Source organism: Ovis canadensis, chromosome 4 (assembly GCF_042477335.2).
Source record: "Ovis canadensis isolate MfBH-ARS-UI-01 breed Bighorn chromosome 4, ARS-UI_OviCan_v2, whole genome shotgun sequence".
Lineage (NCBI taxonomy): Eukaryota > Metazoa > Chordata > Mammalia > Artiodactyla > Bovidae > Ovis > Ovis canadensis.
The window spans coordinates 113,929,521-113,953,016 of NC_091248.1; the positions used below are offsets into that span (position 1 = coordinate 113,929,521).

The 23,496-nt window shown below is 42.4% G+C and overlaps 1 protein-coding gene across 2 annotated transcripts in view; it reads right to left on the minus strand.

The window, feature by feature from the left end:
• LOC138439523 (solute carrier family 23 member 1-like) overlaps positions 1–23,496 on the minus strand; it is a 65,170-nt gene that overhangs the window by 32,574 nt on the left and 9,100 nt on the right. For both annotated transcript variants that reach the window (XM_069588457.1, XM_069588456.1), the window contains exons 2-4: positions 18,165–18,308; positions 14,788–14,945; positions 1,603–1,762 (exon numbers count right to left, since the gene is read on the minus strand). In XM_069588457.1, coding sequence (XP_069444558.1) covers positions 1,603–1,762; positions 14,788–14,945; positions 18,165–18,308 — 462 coding nt within the window. The remainder of the gene's footprint in view (positions 1–1,602; positions 1,763–14,787; positions 14,946–18,164; positions 18,309–23,496) is intronic.

The following is a 23,496-nucleotide window of genomic DNA, read 5'->3' on the forward strand; positions in this document are numbered from 1 at the left end:
GAGTACATGTTGTGAAATGCCAGGTTGGATGAAGCACAAATGGAATCAAGATTGCCAGGAGAAATATTAATAACCTCAGATATGCAGATGACACCACACTTATGGCAGAAAGAGAAGAGAAACTAAAGAGCCTCTTGATGAAAGTGAAAGAGGAGAATGAAAAAGCTGGCTTAAAACTCAACATTCAGAAAACTAAGATCATGTTATCTGATCCCATCACTTCATGGGAAATAGATGAGGAGACAATGGAAACAGTGAAAGACTTTATTTTCTTGGGCTCCCAAATCACTGCAGATGGTGGCTGCAGCCATGAAATTAAAAATCCTTGCTCCTTGGAGGAAAAGCTATAACCAACCTAAACAGCATATTAAAAAGCAGAGACATGACTTTGCCAACAAAGGTCTGTCTAGTCAAAGCTATGGTTTTTCCAGTAGTCATATATGAATGTAAGAGTTTGACCATAACGAAGGCTGAGTGTCGAAGAACTAATGCCTTCAAACTGTGGTGTTGAAGAAGACTCTTGAGAGTCCCTTGGACTGCAAGGAGATCCAACCAATCCATCCTAAAGGAAATCAACCCTGAATTTTCTTTGGAAGGACTGATGCTGAAGCTGAAACTCCAATACTATGCCACCTGATGCAAAGAACTGACTGATTTGAAAAGACCCTGATGTTGGGAAAGATTGAAGGGGGGAGGAGAAGGGGATGACAGAGGATGAGATGGTTGGATGGCATCACTGACTCAATGGACATGAGTTGAGTAATCTCTGGGAGTTGGTGATGGATGGGGAGGCCTGGTGTGCTGCAGTACATGGGGTAACAAAGTGTCAGACACGACTGTGTGACTGAACACCAACAAGCAGAACCCCCCACCATATAGTGTTTGTGTAACACTGCCCCTGCTCCAGAGGATGTGGGCCTTTGAGTTGCTCCAGGATTATATATTTAAAGTCAAGCTGGGAGGGAGATGATTGGACTTCCTAGAAATCTCAGGCGACCTTCACTGTCATATATTATTCCACCCATGAGCCATCCTTGACGCCTCACCTCCGAGGCCAGATGAGGATGTTAGAGTCTGGAAGCTATGAGGCCTACTGTCCCTGAGGGTGTGGCTGGGCTTTCTGCTGACAATCCTGTGTGCTGGCTTCCTAATCTATCATTTAGATAAGCCAACCTGGAGCACGGGCATCCTGGTGACTCAGAGTGTAAAGAAACTGCCTGCACTGCAGGAGATCAGGATTCCATCCCTAGGTTGGGAAGATTCCCTGGAGGAAGGTGTGGCTACCCACTCCAGTATTCTTGCCTGGGGAATTCCATGGAAAGAGGAGCCTGGTGGGCTATAGTCCATGGGGTTGCAAAGAATCGGACACAACTGAGGGACTAACACTCACTCAGCTCAACTTATCCTGGAGCATGGCCAAACTTTAAAGCCTGCTTCAAGGCCACCAGTTTCTTTCCCTGAATGACACAACTGAATTAAACAAGGACCAAGTATCTTAAAGTTTGTAATCTTGCCTGGCAGTGAGCTGAGAAAAGGAGTCAACTCCGAAGCCTCTTTTGAGGACCACCCCATTCCTCCCACCCCACCCCCTCAACCCATTACCTCTCGGATCCTCTTCTGCCATTCCTCAGTGAATTCAGGTGAGCTGGTGTTCACCTGGCTGGCATTGAGGGTCCACGTGGGGCACGTCCAGGTGGGAAGAGACAGCATGGCCAGGGAGGGTCCCAAAAAAGCAAATGTCCCTCCCTGGAGAATGGGCAGCCTGTAGGAGGGGAAAGGAGACAGTTACCCATTAGCCCCTTTAACACTGGCCTGTCACTGGCCCCAGCAGAGGCCTTTTCATCCCAAGTTCTACCTTGGTTTCAGGGCAACACACGACTCCTGCAGTTCTCAGTTATAGGGAACTCCTGCTGCTGCTGCTGCTGCTAAGTCACTTCAGTCGTGTCCAACTCTGTGCGACTCCATAGATGGCAGCCCAGCAGACTCCCACGTCCCTGGGATTCTCCAGGCAAGAACACTGGAGTGGGTTGCCATTTCCTCTTCCAATGCATGAAAGTGAAAAGTGAAAATGAAGTCGCTCAGTTGTGTCTGACCCTCAGCGACCCCATGGACTGGAGCTTTCCAGGCTCCTCCGTTCATGGGATTTTCCAGGCAAGAGTACTGGAGTGGGGTGCCATTGCCTTCTCCGACGGAACTCCTATCAGTCTCCAAGTCAGATCCATGAACTGTGCCAGACTTTCGACAGGTAGGAGAGGTGGGGAGGATAAGACCAGCAGACCTAATCCCAGTCCTGGAGATGCGAGCCCAGGAGCAGAAAGTCACGTACTGGGAAACGATCTGGGGCAGCACAGAGCTCAGGGAACACAGTTTGGTGGCTGCCACTGTCTTCCTCAGTCCCAGAGAAACTTCCCCAGACCCCAGGATCAAAGCACAGTTCACACACATCAAGTTCCCCCACTGACAAAAGATGCACAGCCTAGAATCTGGGTGGCCAGATTCCTTTGCACCTTCAAAAAATGGAAGGCAATTCCAGACCTCTACCTCCAGGCTCCTTTTTATCACATGGACTGAACAAGTTTGAGGTCCATTATCAGGGTGTGTGCCCTACACAGGCCTTTCTTCTTCCCGGTCAGCGTCTCACTCTGGCCTCTGCAAGAACTTCCAGCAGTGTCCATCTGACTTGTCTCCCTTCAAGGTGACCATAGCCTGATAAGTCAACCTCCAATAACCCTGTCTTACTAGCAGGTCAGAAGCTGTTAAGGCTGCCCTAGTCTCCTCCCCCTGCATATTATCATCAAACTGGTGCGGAGGGAGAGTAGAACAGAGGATCTGAGCCTCTTGCTTGCATTTGCCATGGTTTAGCACACCTAGTTTAGATACTTGTTCTTAACAGTACTAAAAGAGTACTTTTGAAATCAGGATTCCATGAAGATAGCTTAAAGAGTCTTCTTGAGAACGAACAATTTTATTTAATGAAAATATAAAGTATATGAAAGAGTTTTACTGCCTAACTGGATTTTGTCCTGGCTGAACATAGGAACTAGCAACGCCTGAGCATCAGCCTCAGATGAGTTCACAGGCTGGTCAAGAGGGTGCATCCAGGCATGGAAAGAGCTTAGACCTCCGGGTGATTCTAACATCAGCCAGGGTTGAGAACAACTGATCTAGATTCATAAATCTAGACCCATAAGGCTCCAAAATAGATTGGAGTATATGGCACACACAGGGCAGGAAACACGGGTGATGGAATGGGTATGTATGAATGATTTTTTTAGTTAGAAAATTATGGTGGGGAGAGATAAATTAGGAATTTGGGACTAACATGCATACTCTAATATATATATAAAATAGGTAAACAACAAGGACCTTCTGTATAGCACAGGGAACTATAATCTCTTTTATAATAATCTATAATGAAAGAATCTATATATATGATTCATATTTATATACATATATAACTGAATCAATTTGCTATATATTTGAAACTAACACAACATTGTAAATTAACTAGACTTCAATTAAAAATTCATAGAAAGTATGAAGCTAAGTATCTTGACAGAGAAGGGAAACACTATACTTATATCATTACAAAATCCCTTTTGAGCTTTTAAAATGAACATAGACATCTTTGCATATCATAGGTGCAGACAGTATGTAATACAAGATTTCTGTTTCAGTTTTTTGCTGTAATTTCATATGCGCATTTCATTCATTCAACAAATATTTACTGGGGACTTGCTCTGTGGGAGGCACTGGTTGTCAGGTATTGGAAACACCACAGTGAGTGAGACAAAATTCCCACTTATATTCTAGTTACATATTTCCTGGTTAGCCCTTGTACTAACAAACTAATCATTTACAGTAACGCACTCTCAGGGATTCTTTAAACAGTTTACAGTTATACTTATAAACAGTCCACCATTGCTATACCACCATGGCCTCAGCCATTTCAGTATTATTGGGTTCCATGAGGGCAGAGAAGTCTATTTTCCTTTTCTATCCCTCCAGTACCGAGGTTAGTATTACAAAATCTATCAACACTGGGTTTTCTGATTTCATTTTTTTAGTTTAATAGGCATATAATGAAATCCTGACAAATGTGAGTTTGCATTTCGTTAAGTCACAAAAGATGTGATTTTATGTCTGTTTTTCCTTGTCGATAAACTGTTTTACTCATTACATAGAAATTAGATACTGCAAAAATATATTTAAAACAGTTTTACTGATGGTGAGATTTGTTTTCACTTAAAAATATTTTCTGTTATTATATCCCTAACTTAGAACTTATCTAAGGGATATTTCAAAATTTTCAAGTAGTTCAGCATTTTTCTAACTCTGTTCATGTTATTTTTTTTTCAAGATGATTACATGTAGTTGGGATAATGCACTAACATGATAGTTGCACTTTTTACCTTTTGTTTTGGCTGATGAATCTCTCAGCTTGCAGAATCTTAGTTCACCCACCAAGGGAACTTGCATCAAAAGCACTGAGTCCTCACCAGTTCCCTCTACCTTTTTGAAACTACTAAATACATTTTATGTTCAAGAGCAAGATAAATTGTTTCCATTAATTTACTAGAGTGTATTCCTATGTCCTACAGTTAGATTCACACAACGTATCTATAAATTCTTCCTTCCCTCTCCTATACTCAGATCTTCCAATCCCATTTTCCATCCATTCCTGTCCCTCTCCCCACCTTGTTTTATGAACATTACCACCTTGCTCATAACTTCTTGTGGATACTCTTTTGACAGAGATCTATGTATATTTCTTGTATTTCTACTAGTTTTTCTTTTATGCACTTTCTTGGTACATGTTTAAGATCTATGCATTCAGTATTACTACAAGGCTTTCATTGTTCTATATACATTTTACCTTTTTTGGTGACTTTAATGTGTATCTTAGAGCTGCTTTTAATTTCACAATTAATTTCATCTTATTTCAAAATTTTTACCTTGAATATGATTCACTATTATTATACATGTGCCTTCTAATTCTTTTGTCAACCACAGATTGATTTTTAAAATTAAACATTTTAGAAACAGAAGGGCCATTTGAAGCATATCCAACCTGGCCTTATCACTTTATAGATAACTGATCTGGAGCCCAAGGTCATAGAGTTAACTAGGATGTCTTGGATTTTTTCACCACGGTGCTATAACGCCAGTTAAGAGCATGGTATAGACCAAAGGCAAGTTTGAATACGACTTTGCCTTATCAGGCTTGTGGCCAAGCCATGTTGCCCAACTTCTGCAAGCCTCAGTGTCCTCTTTGACAAAATATAGTAGTAATCTCCCAAGGAGTAACTGTGAAGATAAAATATATGTAAGTGATTAGCACGATGCCTAGGGAAGAGCTCAATAAATAGAATAATTTTCATTATTATTCGCTCTGAAATGTGTGGTTACTTCTGGAAAGGGTTAGTCAGTCAGTTCAGTCACTCAATCATGTCAACTCTTTGTGACCCCATGGACTGCAGCACACCAGGCTTCCTTGTCCATCACCAACTCCCGGAGCTTGCTCAAACTCGTGTCCACTGAGTCAGTGATGCCATCCAACCATCTCATCCTCTGTCATCCCCTTCTCCTGCCTTCAATCTTTCCCAGCATCAGGATCTTTTCTAATGAGTCGGCTCTTCGGATCAGGTGCCCAAAGTACTGGAGCTTCATTTCAAGCATCAGTCCTTCCAAAGAATATTCAGGGTTGATTTCCTTTAGGATGGATTGGTTTGACCTCCTTGCAGTCCAAGGGACTCTCAAGAGTCTTCTCCAACACCGCAGTTCAAAGGCATTAGTTCTTCGACATTCAGCCTTCTTTATGGTCCAGCTCTCACATCCATACATGACTACTGGAAAAACCATAGCTTTACTATATGGACCTTTGTTGGCAAAGTCATGTCTCTGCTTTTTAATATGCTATCCAGGTTGGTCATAACTTTTCTTCCAAGTAGCAAGTGTCTTTTAATTTCATGGCTGCAAGTCACCATCCGCAGAAAACAAAGTCCACCACTGTTTCCACTGTTTTCCCATCTATTTGCCATGAAGTGATGGAACCAGATGCCATGATCTTCGTTTTTTGAATGTTGAGCTTTAAGCCAGCTTTTTCATTCTCCTCTTTCACTTACATCAAGAGTCTCTTTAGTTCCTCTACACTTTCTGCAATAAGGGTGGTGTCATCTGCATATCTGAGGTTATTGATATTTCTCCTGGCAATCTTGATTCCGGCTTGTGCTTCATCCAACCTGGCATTTAACATCATGTACTTTGCATGCAAGTTAAATAAGCAGGGTGATAGCATACAGCCTTTGCATACTCTATTCCCAATTTGGAACCAGTCCATTGCTCCATATCCTGTTCTAACTGTTACTTCTTGACCTGCATACATGTTTCTCAGGAGGCAGGTAAGGCGGTCTGTTATTCCCATCTCTTAAAGAGTTTTCCACAGTTTGTTGTGATCCACACAGTCAAAGGCTTTAGTGTAGTCAATGAAGCAGAAGTAGATGTTTTTCTGGAACTCTCTTGCTTTCTCTATGATCCATCTAATATTGACAATATGATCTCTGGTTCCTCTGCCTTTTCTAAATCCAGTTTGAACATCTGGAAGTTCACGGTTCACGTACTGTTGAAGCCTGGCTTCAGTCATATGAGGACTTCCATCATAGCTCAGTTGGTAAAGAATCCACCTGCAATGCAGGAGACCCTGGTTTGATTCCTGAGAAAGGAAGATCTGCGGGAGAAGGGATAGACTACCTACTCCAATATTCTTGGGCTTCCCTTGTGGCTAGCTGGTAGAAAATCCGCCTGCAATCCTGGAGACCTGGGTCTGATCCCTAGGTTGGGAAGATCCCCTGGAGAAGGGAAAGTCTACCCTCTCCAGTATTGTGGCCTGGAGAATTCTATGGACTGTAATGGGGTTGCAAAGAGTTGGAAAAGGTATGTATACCAAAACATTTTCTTAATGTTTCCTTAAATAACAGATGTTATAATATGGGCTTTTTGTTTTGTTTTTAAAGCTGTTGTCTGGCATTCCCATTTCTTGAAGGTTGGTTCTCTAAGATGCACTTCCTAAGACTCTCACTGTCCATTCTCCCCTTCCCTTCACTCTTTACTATCTCATCTGTATGCTCAAGTCTGAAGAACATTCCCCACCACTTTCTTTTACAACAACTTGCAAAATCTACAGTCTCAGGAACAGTCCTTAGAAATTTGATAGGATTGGTATTTTAAGTGGTCAAAGCCACAGATATGTGTCCATGGGGGTACTATCAACATCTAAGCTTATATAGTGTTTCAAAGTTACACAGCATTTTCTCATCCTTATCTCAAGAGTATTGCAGGGTGTGTAGCACAATGCTGCTTTGTCTCTATATGAGGAAACTGATACTGGGGGAGGTGCCAGTGGCAGGGTTCAACGGGGAAGTGCAGAGCCCTGATCAGAAAGTATGAGTCAGGGGGCCAAATTGTGACCCAGTATGTTTGTTATAAGAACAATTGATAAGAGGACATGAGGTAAGAACAAACTTCTTAAACAGTTTATGGTAATGATTGTGTGAGTAATTTTTCTCATCTCTTGTTATATATGAATACTTCCATTTGGGCCCATGAAGTAGGAACAGCCAACCTTTCGGAAGTATTGGGAAGTTAAGCTTCAATCTTTCTCTCTGAGTTCTCATGCACTTCATAAAAACAGTATACATGACACTTGTCAAAGACATTAAGGCAGGCTTTACTACAAGGGGGCTACTACAATGGGATTTTGTAATAGGGGAGAGAGATCAGGCTCAACTCCCAATATGACAAGGAAAGGTGAGAATTTATAGCCAAGGAGGAGGGTGGTGTTCAGTGGATAGAAAATTACTAAGAGGAAGCATCAGGGTAAGGATAGGATTCATGATGAAGACAGGACAAGGTGATCAGACATCACCTGGGAATGATGGAGAATGAGGAACCCAATCAGAGAGTCAGGGTGGATATTCTGGCTACAGGCATTGAGCAAGATTCTTGCAAAAACTGGACCCTGCAGAGGCCAACATGGATGCTCAAAAGTCAAGCCTAGTTGAACAGTTGTTTATTGGATGTAGCTGTAGGATGATCATAGTCAATCTTATATGTTAGACTCTATGACTAAATGGATCTCTTCCAGTTAAATAGACTCAGCACAACTTGGGCCTGTACAAAATACTGCAGCAGAAGGGGGAAGATTGCCTAAGACTCTGGAGTTCCTAAAACTACACTGGAAACTAGAAGGCAAGGGAACAGTGATATCAAAATTCCGAAAAAAAATTTTTTCCAACCTAAAATTCTATATCTAGCCAAGTTATCAATCAAGTATGAGATTAGGATCAAGATATTTTAACATATGGAGAGTCTTACAAAATTTATCTCCCACGTGGTCTCTGAGGAAACTACTGTGTAATCATGTTCCTCCAAGAAGAAGAGAAAGGCATGGGATCAAGAGATCTAGACTTGAAAACTGACATGAAGAGAATTGCCAGGATAAGGGTAAACAGGGATCTCAAGATGACACATCTAATATACACCAGGCATGCATAGAGACTGTTCCAGACTGTTCCAGACTGTTCCAGACTACAGCAAGTCAGAGAGCCCCAGGGGGTAGTTCATCAAGAAGATGAACCTGATAGCTACCTGATGCGAGGAAATTTTCAAGAAGAGATTTATACAACAAGCAGAGAGCTTATCGTTGAAATGAAAATAAACAGAAATTTTAAAATATTTTTTTAAAATATATTAATTTTAGAGAAAACACACAGGCTTTCCTATTGGCTCAGTGGTAAAAAATCCGCCTGCCAAGATGGGAGCCATGGGTTCAATTCCTGGTTTGGGAATATCCCCTGGAAGGAAATGGCAACCCCCTCCAGTATTCTTGCCTGGGAAATCCCATGGACAGAGGAGCCTGGTGGGCTACTGTCCACGAGGTCTCAAAAGAGTCAGGCATTACTTAGTAACTAAACAGCAACATTATAATGCGAACACTCAATGTTGACCTATGCTGGGAGGATGTGATTATAGGATGATGGAAAATATGCTTATATGTGGTAGGAGTGAGGGGCTGTGAAAGAAAATGAAATCAGTCATCCATATTGGCACTTAAGCCACTAGTGCATAAGACAGAAGTGTATTAATTAGAGACTCTGGGGAAAATAGCTAAATAATCAGCTTGGAGGGATGAGCATGCTTGCCTCTGCCTAGAAGAAAGGGGAGGCAGATAGATCTCCTTCTCTGGTAGGAGAAGTCTGTTTGTCTGTCTTCTTTAAACCCATCACTACCTACTGCCTTGGGAGTGCCTTTGACAGCCACACACGTTGCTCCAGTCCTCCCTTCTGATCTGCCCCCAAAGATTTGCACACCTATTCTTTTCTTTTTCCTTTTAAGGGCTTTAATGCTGACCACCACAGGGAAACAGATTGGGAAAACAGAGATAAAAGCATGTGAATAGACAAAGGTTGCAGAATCTGGGAGGTTGTCTCAAGCCTGGAGCCTTGAGCCATATCTCCCAGCCCCACTTCCAAGATGGTAATGGGAAGTCGACTGGACTTTTGCTCTCAGGCAAAGTACATCATGTGAAATGCTGGGCTGGAAGAAGCACAAGCTAGAATCAAGATTGCTGGGAGAAATATCAATAACCTCAGATAGGCAGATGACACCACCCTTATGACAGAAAGTGAAGAACTAAAGAGCGTCCTGATGAAAGTGAAAGAAAAGAGTGAAAACGTTGGCTTAAAACTCAACATTCGGAAAACTAAGATCATGGCATCCAGTCCCATCACTCCATGGCAAATAGATGCGGAAACAGTGGAAATAGTGACAGACTATTTTGGGGGCTCCAAAATCACTGCAGATGGTGACTGCAGCCATGAAATTGAAAGACGCTTGCTCCTTGGAAGAACAGCTATGACCAACCTACACAGCATATTCAAAAGCAGAGACATTACTTTGCCAACAAAGTCTGTCTAGCTAAAGCTATGGTTTTTCTGGTAGTCATGTATAGATGTGAAAGTTAGACTATAAAGAAAGTTGAGCACTGAAGAATTGATGCTTTTGAACTATGGTGTTGGAGAAGACTCTTGAGAGTCCCTTGGACTGCAAGGAGATCCAACCAGTCCATCCTAAAGGAAATCAGTCCTGGGTATTCATTAGAAGGACTGATACTGAAGTTGAAACTCCAATATATTGGCCACCTGATGAGAAGAACTGACTCATTGGAAAAGACCCTGATGCTGGGAAAGATTGAAGGTGGGAGGCGAAGGGGACGACAGAGGATGAGATGGTTGGATGGCATCACCAACTCGATGGACATGAGTTTGAGTAAGCTCCAGGAGTTGGTCATGGACAGGGAAGCCTGGTGTGCTGCAGTCTATGGGATCACAAAGAGCTGGACACGACTGAGTGACTGAATTGAACTGAACTGAAAGATTCAAAGGGTGTGGGGCTCATGAAACATGTCCTGATACTTTTCTAACAAAAAGTTTTAAATGGTTCTTATTTCTCCCAGTTATAAAGCAACACACGGACTCTGCAGAAAAATTAATGGTAAATAAAAATACAAAGCATAAATCACCATAATTCCACAACCCAGAAATAATTATTAACATTTTGTTCTAATCATTTTTTAAGCCTTGAGTAGATAAACTTTATCAGCATACATGCAATATTGGTACATACATTTCATATATAATGTGTATCACCCAGAAATAACCTTTAACATTTCTTTGATTCCTTTTGCCATCTTTAACTAGATAAATGATTATCAGTATACATAAGATGTATTTCTCTCATGGGCTTCCCTGGTGGCTCAGCAGTACAGAATCTGCCTGCAATGCAGAAGACCCAAGTTTGATCCCGGGGCTTGGAAGATCTCCTGGAGAAGGGCATGGCAACCCACTTCAGTATTCTTGCCTGGAGAATCCCATGGACAGAGGAGCCTAGCAGGCTACAGTCCATAAGGTCACAATGGGACATGACTAAAGCGACTTAGCAAGCATGCACAGACTTCCAGTGGTACATCTGGTAGGTTGTGCGATTTGTCATCGAGGCAAGGGCAAGGTGGCTGCAGACCTCTGGCTATGGGCATGGACTTTCTGCAGAACCTAGCAACAGATACAGAGCTTGGGCAGATCGGAGCCCAGCCGCAGGCAAGTCCATGGAAGAAAAGGACCCAGGCTGATTTGGGCAAGACTATATAGAAGCCAGGTCTGAATGTACTTTGGACAGAAATACCACTTGAGACATTCCCAGGAAAATAAAAAGGGAGATATATCACTTGGAACCACTCCAGGAAAAGAAAATCCCAGGTAAAAATGAATAATTCCAGAAATGGAATTATTCCAGAAATGGAATTAAGACCCAGAATTACACAGTCAATATTTCATTTCCTTTAGCGATTGCATTTAAACTTATTGCTTTCTTTTGAAATGAATGGTTACATAAATTCAGAACTGAACACTCAGTGGGAAGGCCCTTGGGGGATACACCCAAGACCCCTAAAGTCACACCAGGGAGGCAGCCATCCCTCTGCCAAGGGTTGCAGCTGCCTGCCCACAATAGGCACTGAACTCTTCAGCTCTTATCAGGGAAGCTGTTTTTTGCCTCTTATCATTCCCTTTGACTATTTAACATGGTTTTAATCATTAACATATTCTGAAATCTTATTGCAGTATCAGCATTTTTGTTTGCAGTCTAAAATGTACACATTAAATACTGTTTATCTAATAACCTGCAATCAAATCTACTAGACCTTTGCTTCACAGGCTATCAGCTAGTTTTATAATTTCTAATGTCTCCTGCTGGGGTCCAGCCCCGGTGGATCCAGGGAATTCGAAGCATGGACGGCGCTGGCGTGAGAAAAATGTATTTATTGATTGATATAAGATTAGATTAAGAAACAATAGTGTAGTAGGAAAATTAAGTGGAAGAAGAGGGCTGAATAACTTGGATTATGCGGAAGACCAATAAAATTCCAGACAAGGAATTTGCACCATCTACGCTGGGCCACTGGCGCTCACTTGAATATCTAAGGGTGCCTCACCTTAGGCTCCCTTTCGCGCAGGTCTTAACAGCCAGGGCAAGCAAGTAGACTTGGCGAGCCTCCACGCTCCAGATGGAAATTCAGCCTAAAATTAGAGTGAAGAGGAGAGGAAAGAGAGAGAGACACGGGAGAAACCAGTCCAGCAACTAGCTCCGTCCTCTATTGTTCAGAAGGCCTTTTATACTTTTGATAAAACATGGGGATCAATAGGTAACACAAAGTTGTGCAGCGTTAGCAGTCTAGACTCTTATCAAAACCAGGCTTTTCTCTCTGCACACCTAATTGTATACACAAGTCTTAGGTAATTTACGTCATCTTCCAGCCAAAAGGGCCAATTAACATTTTACAGCCTTTTTTCTGATAAGGGTTTGTCAACCAGAAGACTTATTTGTGTTGATCTTCCCAAGGTCTGGTGCCACTCTCAGAGAGCACTAAATAAAGTTACACTCTTACACAGCAAAGATACAGCAACTTATAACAAGTAGAGGGAGTACAGTGATTTACAGCAAAAGAGAAGCAATTAACTCAAAGTCTAGTGTTGCTAACATCAAAACTACTATGTATCTTTTTCTACATCCTGCTTACATTGAGTAACATCCTTCCAGGTGCCTAAAAGATAAAGAATATGGAGGTCTGGCAGCAATCCTTGAGTCAACAGTGAAAACCCGTCACCAATATGATTTTTAACTCTTTAGAAAAGGCTCTATATCTTTAAGATCCTTTTAAGCTTTGTGCCTCTCGCGGTTGGGGGGCTGTAAGCAATTCACAGGCTGTAAGAAGTCTGGGGAACATGTTAGGCAAGCTAGAGAGCTATCAGAGGGGGTTTAACTGAAACATCCCTTTCAAATGCAGAAGGCTAAAGCCCAGATTTGACTTTTTCCAGAGAATATCAGAAGAGTGGAAAAGCAGGCAGATTCTTATTTTTGGGGGGCCGGGGGGGGTGGATGCTCAGGAAATTTCAGGGGGAAAACCTGAGGTCTGATTAGCCTTGCCATCAGAGCTCTTGCCACATGACCTTGTCACGGGTGGAATTCCTCACGCTGGCTCCTGGCAGTCTCCAATGAGCAACTGTACTTGTTAGTTTCTAAACAGAAAGCCTATTTCAGGGAAATAATCTCAGGTGTATTCCTGTCCCCACCTTAGTCTAAGACATTAGCATGGCTTTATTTCTTATTTTTATTTCCCTCTTTCTCTGCATGTTTAATTAGGCTGCAGATTCTTTTAACTCTGTCTTCTGATTTTGTTTTGTCTCTCACAGGGCTTACCAGAAGGCGAGCCCCACAAGCACCCTCAGTACTGAGATTCCAGTTGGAGCACAGTACTGCATCGTCTTCTCCGTCAACAACACAGGTGCCCACACATTAGAGATGGACTTATAGTATGACACACCTCAACTCCCTCATTTTACAGACGAGAACGCTGGGTTTTAGAGAGGGTGAATGGCTTGTGCAGCTTCCCATAACACAGAAGCCAGACCTAGAATTCAGGCCCCCAGCTTCCAAGATCAATATTTTTCCATTATTACAGTGAACACCATCTCGGTTTAAGGCAAGGAGCTTCCCCATCCAGAAGAGCCTGGTGTATGTAACTCTCCGTGGGGCGGCTCAGGGGTGGGGGCTCCTGGGTGTCCAGGCAGGTGGCTGCAAGGCCTCTCTACTGCAGCACCTGTCACTCCAGGGACTGATCCTGGAAAGGTAGGAGGGGTCCTGGATATCAGGGACTAGGGAAACAGACCAGACCAAACCTTAAACCTCTCTCAGTGCTTGGTGGGGGATTGGGAAAAATCTTGGCTCTCAAAGATGATGACAGAAGAAGGAAGAGAGAGCAGGGAAATAATTTGACAAAGATGTAGGCTCTAAAGCCCTCTCCTCAACAAAAAATGGGAGGCCTTAAGCACTGGCATATCTCCTGCAAATGACTTGCAAAAGTAGCACTTTGGAAAGAGCCTTTGATTTGATTTAGGCAAAAAGACTAGGTCAGGAAGGAATATTCTCTAGATACTCTCTACAGGCAGCCTATCTTGGAAATAATCAGCCACCTTGTAACAGCCTTCACCTGTAGTTTGATTCAGATAATTGATAAAGGACAAAAGTTCTCATCAGAAAGAAATTTTTTTTCCTGTTTCTTTAATTTTGTATCTATGTGAGATGATGGATGTTCATTAAATTTACTGTGCTAATCATTTCTTGATGTATGTAAGGCAAATTATTATGCTGTACACTTATACAGTGTTGTCTTTCAATTATATCTCAATGAAACTGGAAGGAAAAAAATGTTTCCTCTTAAGTCATTTTTCTCATAAGACAGGTTGGGCAGAAGCACATCATAGGGAATGTTTTCCATTTTCCTCTGCATCTCCGAAACTGGGCACAGACTGGGCACAGATTAGGTCACAAGCAGGCTTACAGTGAAGATTCCCTCACTTGCACTGCTCCTTCTGAAGTCCAGGGAGGAGTCCCCACAGCGTGTTCACTAGCCACAAGCCTTGTAGAATTTGCAAAGGTAAAAGGTGTCAAGCATGGCCATCCGTAGCTATTTGTATTACTTTAACAAAGAACTCTGGCCAATGCAGATAGTAAATGTTGGCGCTGGGACTTCAACTTATGTGCTTACTTCTGGTCCTGTGCTCCCTCTATCATGTCACACCAGCTTTCTAACTCATCTCAGGCTACAAGCCAAGCAAACCTTATGGCTACCCTGGGAGATAAAAGTTAGAATCCACGGAGAGGAGTTTTACCTACCTGATTCCTAAAAATACTTGCAGGAGGGTGCAGATGCCAGAGACGAAGAAAATGGTGCTGATGAGGTAGCTCTGGGTCAGGGGATCATGCTGCAAACACAGGCCCTTAGCCAGGATGAGCGGCACTGCCACAAGCCCCCCTAGGGCTGTGAGGAAGTGCTGTAGGCAGAACAGAGAGAGGAGACAAACTTAGAGATGCTGCGGCTGCCTACTCCACCTAATCCTATTCCTTCTACTGCAGGCTCAACCTTCAGTCTCAGAGGAGATCCAGGCAAGTGGCAAGAACTAGGAAGGCCTGGCAGCAAGAAGCAGGGACACAAGCAGAAGATCTGGGGTTCAAAGGCAGGAACCCAGGGCTGAGAACTGCTGTTCTAGGTAAGAAACCAAGGTAGGGACGCAGTGCGTGAGGACATAACAGGAACCAAGGAGGTGGCCTTAAGAATAGGAATAAGACAAGAGGCTCATTATTAAAATAAGGCACAAGGTGAGGGCAAGACCATTGACCAGGCCTGAGCACATTCTTCAAGACTGATTATACATTAGGTCACAAAACAGCATCAGCAAATTTAAGAAGACTGAAATCAAACCAACAATCTTTTTTGTCTGCAATGGTCTGAAACTGGAAATCAATAAGAGGAAGGACACTGGACACAAGCTGGTGGAAATTAAGAAACACACTCCTGAACAACCAATGGGTCAAAGAAGAAATCAAAAGGGAAATAAAAGATGACTTAAGACAAATGAAAATGGAACTACAACGTACCAAAACTAATGGGATGCAGCAAAAGCAGTTCTAAGAGGACAGTTTATAACAATATGTGCCTGCATTAAGAAAGAAAAAAGGTCTCAAATAAACAACTTAACTTGATTTCTCAAAGAACTAGAAAAGGAAAAACAAGCTGAGTCTCAAGTTAGAAGAGAGGGAAAAAAATACAGATCAGAACAGAAATAAATGAAATGAAAAACAATAGAAAAAAAAATCAAGAAAATGAGAGCTTTTTAAAGGTAAACAAACCCTTAGCTAAACTCAGAAAAAAGGAGAGAGGACTCAGATAAAATGAGACATGGCACAATAGAAATACAAAGGACCATAATACAATAGTAACATTACACACCAAGAAGTCGGATAACCTAGAAGAAATGGATAGATTACTAGAAACGTGCAATTTACCAAGACTGAATCATGAAGAAATAGAAAATATGAACAGACCAATGACTAGTGAGGAGACTAAAACAGTAATCAAAATTTCCCTGCAAAGAAAAGCCCAAGGCCAGATGGTTCTACTGGTGAATCCTATCAGATGTCTAGAGAAGAATTAGCACCAAGCCCTCCCAGAAGCCTCCAAAAATTGAAGAGGAGGGAACTCTCCCAAACTCATTCTACAATCCAGCACAACCCTGATGGGGTTGTGGCTCAGGCGGCAAGGGAGCTGCCTGCCATACAGGAGACTCAGGTTTGATCCTTGGGTTGGGAGGATCTCCTGGAGAAGGAAATGGCAAGCAACTCCAGTATTCTTGCCTGGAAAGTCCCATGGATAGAGGAGCCTAGCAGGTTACAGTCCATGGGATCGCAAGGAGTTAGACACAACTGAGCGACTTTCATGTAACCCTGATACCACAGCAAGATAAAAACCCTACAGGCCAATATCCCTCATGGATATAGATGCAAAACTGCTCAATGAAATTCCAGCAAACAGCATTCTACAGTACATTAAAAGGGCCATATGCCATGATTAAGTAGGATTTTTATCCCTGGAATGTTAAATATATACAAATCAATAAATATGATACACCATATTAATAAAATGAACAATGAAAATCTTATCACCCCAATGGATACAGAAAAAATCATTTGACAAAGCTCAACACCCTTTCATAATGAAGTATCTACATTATCCATTTTATTGGCTCACAATTATATTTTTTTAAATAGTAAGACATTTGCTTCTCTTCTTTTGTGGAAAAGCACAAGGAAGCAAACAAAAAAGTATATCCCATCCCTGATATTCCACATTGAACATTTTGGGATTAAAATGAAAATGAATCCATCTATGAGATTTAAGATTCAAGCTACAAAAGTTACAAAGCAAATAGTGAAAGTTGAAAGCTACTTTCCTTTTTCTAGTTCTTCAACCCAAGGTTAAATACCTCTATTAGTTTCTTATTATTTCTTCAAGACATGCAAAAATTACTGCTGCTAAGTCACTTTAGTCGTGTCTGACTCTGTGCGACCCCGTAGACGGCAGCCCACCAGGCTCCCCCGTCCCTGGGATTCTCCAGACAAGAACACTGGAGTGGGTTGCCATTTCCTTCTCCAATGCATGAAGGTGAAAAGTGAAAGGGAAGTCACTCAGTCGTGTCCAACTCTTAGCGACAGCATAGACGGCAGCCTACCATGCTCCTCCGTCCATGGGATTTTCCAGGCAAGAGTACTGGAGTGGGTTGCCATACATATACTTATTTCTGCTATTCTATCTCTCTTTTTGTTTGTTAGTCTTTAACGTAAAAAAAAAGATCACACTATACACAATTATTTACTTGACTTTTTTCACTTAATCTATGTTGGTGATCATTTTTTAACTGCAAGGTAAATATATCTTTCTCTTTCTAACAGCTACATTAAAAAATTACTTGTTAGAATATGCCACAGTTCTCTAAGATGGATATTTTGGGGGTGTTTCTGGGTTTTGTTTGTTGTTGTGATCTTATGATTAATCAATAGAACATCTTTGTACTTATCTTAACAAGTCTTGCCAGCATATCTAGAGAGAAATTCTTTAAAAAAAATTTTTTTAATTTGGCCATGCCACACAATTTGTGGGAACTTAGTTCCCCCACCAGGGATTGAACCCGTGCCTTGGCAGTGAAATGATGGACTTCTAACCACTGGCCACTGGGGAATTCTCTACAGAGAAATTCTTAAGCATTAGGGCCTGGATTAAACAACGTGTGTTTTGCCAGTTAATAGAAAAGTTGCACAGATAACATTCCAACAAGCATTTGACAATGCTTGTTTTCCAATATTCCCCAAGCACTGGTTATCAAACATATCAGTTGTTTCCAAACAAATTATAATTGATATCTTAAAAAAAAAAAACAAAAAACCTCACAATGGCACAGTTGGTGTCCTTGATGTGACCTAGTAGCTTAGCATGGGGGAGAATCTTCCCCTAACTCCCTGCCTCCATCCCCAAACTCCTTGGGAGAAAAGAGGAAAAAAAAAAGAGAAAAGAAAGCCTTGAGTCCCTTAAAGGTCAACAACATGGAAGCCAAGAACATGAGCAACTGAAGTTAGATCTTGACTAATTTGACCCGGGTGTGTTGATGTGCCTTTTGAGACAGAGACTCTTTATACCCAATCCTTCTGTGTGGCATTACCTGGATCCCCAAGAAGATGCAGAGATACCATGGTGGGATATCCAGGATGCCATAAGCCAGGTGGCTGCTGCTGGGACTCTTGAGCTGGCCATCCTTCTTCCTGCCTTTGTCACCTTCATGGGAGCTGAGCACACCATCACCCCTCTGCTGGGAAAAAGACAAAAACACGTTTGAGCATTTCAAGAGGAATCAAGTGCATTTTGATGCCAAAAGCTTGGCCTCTATGTACCAGTGTCAAATCAAATCTCGGAGATAGAGTTTTGGATGAAGTAGAAAATGGCTTATTGCTTTGCCAGGCAAAGGGGAACCCAGTGGCTCCTGCCCTCCAAAACTGTGTCTCCACCCAGAGGGATTTGGTGAGAAGTTTTATAGCAACGGCTCAAACATGGGGCTGCTAATAAGATTAGGCCATGTACAGTTGAGTTCAGTTGCTCAGTCATGTCCGAATCTTTGTGACCCCATGGACTGCAGCACGCCAGGCCTCCCTGTCCATCGCCAACTCCCGGAGCTTACTCAAACCCATGTCCATCGAGTCGATGATGCCATCCAACCATCTCATCCTCTGTCATCCCCTTCGCCTCCTGCCTTCAATCTTTCCCAGCATCAGGGTCTTTTCAAATGACTCAGTTCTTCCTATTAGGTGGTCAAAGTATTGGCATTTCAGCTTCAGCATCAGTCCCTCCAATGAATACTCAGGACTGATTTCCTTTAGGATGGACTGGTTGGATCTCCTTGCAGCCCAAGAGACTCTCAAGAGTCTTTTCCAACACCACAGTTCAAAAGCATCAATTCTTCGGTGCTCAGCTTTCTTTATAGTCCAGCTCTCACATCCATACATGACCACTGGAAAAACCATAGCTTTAACTAGACAGACCTTTGTTGGCAAAGTAATGTCTCTGCTTTTTAATATGCTCTCTAGGTTGGTCATAGCTGTTCTTCCAAAGAGCAAGCGTCTTTTAATTTCATGGCTGCAGACACCATCTACAGTGATTTTGGAGCCCCCCAAAATAAAGTCTGACACTGTTCCCATTGCTTCCCCATCTATTTCCCATGAAGTGATGGGACCAGATGCCATGATCTTAGTTTTCTGAATGTTGAGCTTTAAGTCAACGTTTTCACTCTCCTCTTTCACTTTCAGCAGGGGCTCTTTAGTTATTCTTCGCTTTCTGCCATAAGGGTGGTGTCGTCTGCACATCTGAGGTTATTGATATTTCTCCCAGCAATCTTGATTCCAGCTTGTGCTTCTTCCAGCCCAGCGTTTCTCATGATGTACTCTGCATAGAAGTTAAATAAGCAGGGTGACAATATACAGCCCTGATGTACTCCCTTTCCTATTTGGAACCAGTCTGTTGTTCCATGTCCAGTTCTAACTGTTGCTTCCTGACCTGCATACAGATCTCTCAGGAGGCAGGTCAGGTGATCGGGTATTCCCATCTCTTTCAGAATTTCCCATAGTTTGTTGTGATCCACACAGTCAAAGGCTTTGGCATAGTCAATAAAGCAGAAGTAGATGTTTTTCTGGAACTCTCTTGCTTTTTTGATGATCCAACAGTTGTTGGCAATTTGATCTCTGGTTCCTCTGCCTTTTCTAAATCCAGCTTGAACATCTGGAAGTTCATGGTTTATATACTGTTGAAGCCTGGCTTGGAAAATTTTGAGCATTACTTTGCTAGTGTGTGAGATGAGTGCAATTGTGCAGTAGCTTGATCATTCTTTGGCATTGCCTTTCTTTGGGATTGGAATGAAAACTGAGCTTTTCCAGTCCTGTGGCCACTGCTGAGTTTTCCAAATTTGCTGGCATATTGAGTGCAGCACTTTCACAGCATCATCTTTTAGGAATCAAAATAGCTCAACTGGAATTTCATCAAGTCCACTAGCTTTGTTCGTAGTGATGCTTCTTAAGGCCCACTTGACTTCACATTCCAGGATGTCTGGCCTTAGATGAGTGATCACACCATCGTGATTATCTGGGTCATGAAGATCTTTTTTGTACAGTTCTTCTGTGTATTCTTGCCACCTCTTCTTAATATCTTCTGTTAAGTCCACATCATTTCTGTCCTTTATTGTGCCCATCTTTGTGTGAAATGGACAGAATGATCTCAGTTCATTCCCAAGGCAAACCATTCAATATCACAGTAATCCAAGTCTGTATCTTGAACAATAATGGTGAAGAAGCTGAAGTTGAATGGTTCTATGAAGACCTACCAGACCTTCTAGAACTAGGGCATCCAAAAAAGATGTCCTTTTCATTATAGAGGACTGGAATGCAAAAGTAGAAAGTCAAGGAATACCTGGAGTAACTGGCAAATTTGGCCTTGGAGTACAGAATGAAGCAGAGCAAAGGCTAATATAGTTTTGCCAAGAGAATGCACTGGTCACAGCAAACACCCTCTTCAAACAACACAAGAGAAGGCTGTGTACAGGGCACTGCTTTAATCTGGTCTCAGGTAATCTGATGAGAACCTTGTTCTTGGGCTTCCCTAGTGGCTCAGATAGTAAAGAATCCACCTACAATGCAGGAGACCCAGGTTTGATCCCTGGGTTGGAAGATCCCCTGGAGAAGGGAATGGCTACCCATTACAGTAATCTTGCCTGGAGAATTCCATGGACACAGGAGACTGGTGGTCTGCAGCCCATAGGGTTGCAAAGAGTCAGATATGACTGAGTGACTAACGCAAACAATCTGATGAGTTTGAGGTTGCTTTAATCTGGAATGAAGAATGGTGACATCTTCCTCCTTAAAAAACTAGGAATAAGCCCACCATATGACCCAGCAATCCCACTCCTAGGCATATACCCTGTGGAAACCAAAATTGAAAAAGACACATGTATCCCATTGTTCATCGCAGCACTATTTACAATAGCTGGAACATGGAAGCAACGTAGATGTCCATCGACAGATGACTGGATAAAGAAGTTGTGGTACATATTCACAATAGAATATTACTTAGCCATAAAAAGGAATGCATTTGAGTCAGTTCTAATGAGGTGGATGAACCTAGAGCCTATTATACAGAGTGAAGTAAATCAGAAAGAGAAAGATAAATATCATATACTAATGCATATATACAGAATCTAGAAAAATAGTACTGAAGAATTTATTTGCAGGGCAGCAATGGAGAAACAGAGAGAATAAATTTATGGGCATGGGAGGAGGGGAGGACAGGGTGAGATGTATGGAGAGAGTAACATGGAAACTTCAGTTCAGTTCAGTTCAGTCACTCAGTTGTGTCCGACTCTTTGCAACCCCATGAAGTGCAGCACGCCAGGCCTCCCTGACCATCACCAACTCCTGGATTTCACTCAGATTCACGTCCATCAAGTCAGTGATGTCATCCAGCCATCTCATCCTCTGTCATCCCCTTCTCCTCCTGCCCTCAATCCCTCCCAACATCAAAGTCTTTTCCAGTGAGTCAACTCTTCCCATGAGGTGGCCAAAGTACTGGAGTTTCAGCTTTAGCATCATTCCTTCCAAAGAAATCCCAGGGCTGATCTCCTTCAGAATGGACTGATTGGATCTCCTTGCAATCCAAGGGACTCTCAAGAGTCTTCTCCAACACCACAGTTCAAAAGCATCAATTCTTCGGCGCTCAGCCTTCTATGTTTCTATTAAGTAAAACAGATAGCCAACGGGAATTTGCTCTATGTCTCAGGAAACTCAAACAGGGGCTCTGTATCAACCTAGAGGGATGGGATAGGGAGGAAGATGGGAGGGAGGGTCAAGAGGGACCAGATATATATATATACCTATGGCTGATTCATATTGAGGTTTGACAGAAAACAACAAAATTCTATAAAGCAATTATCCTTCAATTAAAAAAACAAACAAATAAATAAATAAAAAGAATGGTGACATCTTCCATTTGTTGGGGGTTTTAGTCCTTTTGTTATTATTGTTCAGTCACTAAGTCATGTCCCACTCTTTGTGACCCCATGCGCTGCAGCACACCAGGTTTCCTTGTCCTTCATTCTCTCCCAGAGTTTGCTCAAATCCATATCCATTGAGTCAGTGATGCTATCTAACCCTCTCATCCTCTGTCATCTGCTTTTCCTTTTGCCGTCAATCTTTTCCACCATCAGGGTCCTTTCCAGTGAGTGGGCTCTTTGCATCAAGTGGCTGGAGTATTGGAGCTTCAGCATCAGTCCTTCCAATTAATATTCAGGATTGGTTTATTTTAGGATTGATTGGTTTGATCTCCTTGCAGTCCAAGGGACTCTCAAGAGTCTCCTCCAGCACCACAACTTGAAAGCATCAATTCTTCAGCAGTCAGCCTTCTTTGTGGTCTAACTCTCACATCCATACATGACTACTGGAAAACCATAGCTTTGACTACACGGACCTTTGTTGGCAAAGTGATATCTCTGCTTTTTAATATGCTTCCTAGGCTTGTCATAGCTTTCCTTCCAAGGAGCAAATGTCTTTTAATTTCATGGCTGCAGTCACCATCCACAGTGATTTTGGCGCCCAAGAAAATAAAGAGACTGTTTCATCTCTTGAGGTGGAACCAGGACCCTGCCCAAAGCCTGCACTGTTGTTTCCTGGCTGCTCTCTGTTGTCTCTGAATCCCCTCCTTTCCCTGATTAGCAACTGTTTGAATCTAACCTTTGGGACTCAGGGAAGGTCATGGAGGCTGGAGTCTGTTCCCCATAAACAAGGAACAAGAGACATGGAAAGGCTTCTGTGCCCAGGAGCCCCAGAGGCTCCTGCTTAGTTTCATTTTCTTATTACAACCAGACAGATGGACAGCTTCCTAGAGGCAAGAACAATGGTATTGTGATATATGCTGGCCAGCTTGTGGTTTCTAGATTCAGACTCAAAAGACCAGTGACTTTCTATACTATACATCAGCAGCAAGACCTAATAGAAAATAAACTTTGTGGAAGAACAAATGGGAATCAACTCCATGGTCAGAAAATGGGCAGAGGAATTCCTTGATGATTCATTCAGTGATTAGGACTTCATGCTTTCACTGCCAAGGGCATGGGTTCAATCCTTTGTCTGGGAACTAAGATCCCACATGGTGTGGCCAAAAATAAAAAAAGTGGGTTTCTCAAGAAAATGTGCCAGGAAATGGGGATTCTGACCCAGATGGTGTAGCTGCCCTTGCTTATGCTCCCACGGGCCAGCCCTGTGCCAAAGCCTTTATCATAATGTGTGTATTATAATGGACTATTTCCTTATCCATCTCTTCTGCTAGAACTGAGTTCCTAGAATGCACTCACTGTGCCTTACTCTCCTTTGTTGTCCCAGCTTCTAGAACAACCCCAATGCTCAGTGTAGACTGAGTAAATGGAGGAATGAATGGACAGAACACAAATGTAAATAAGTGTA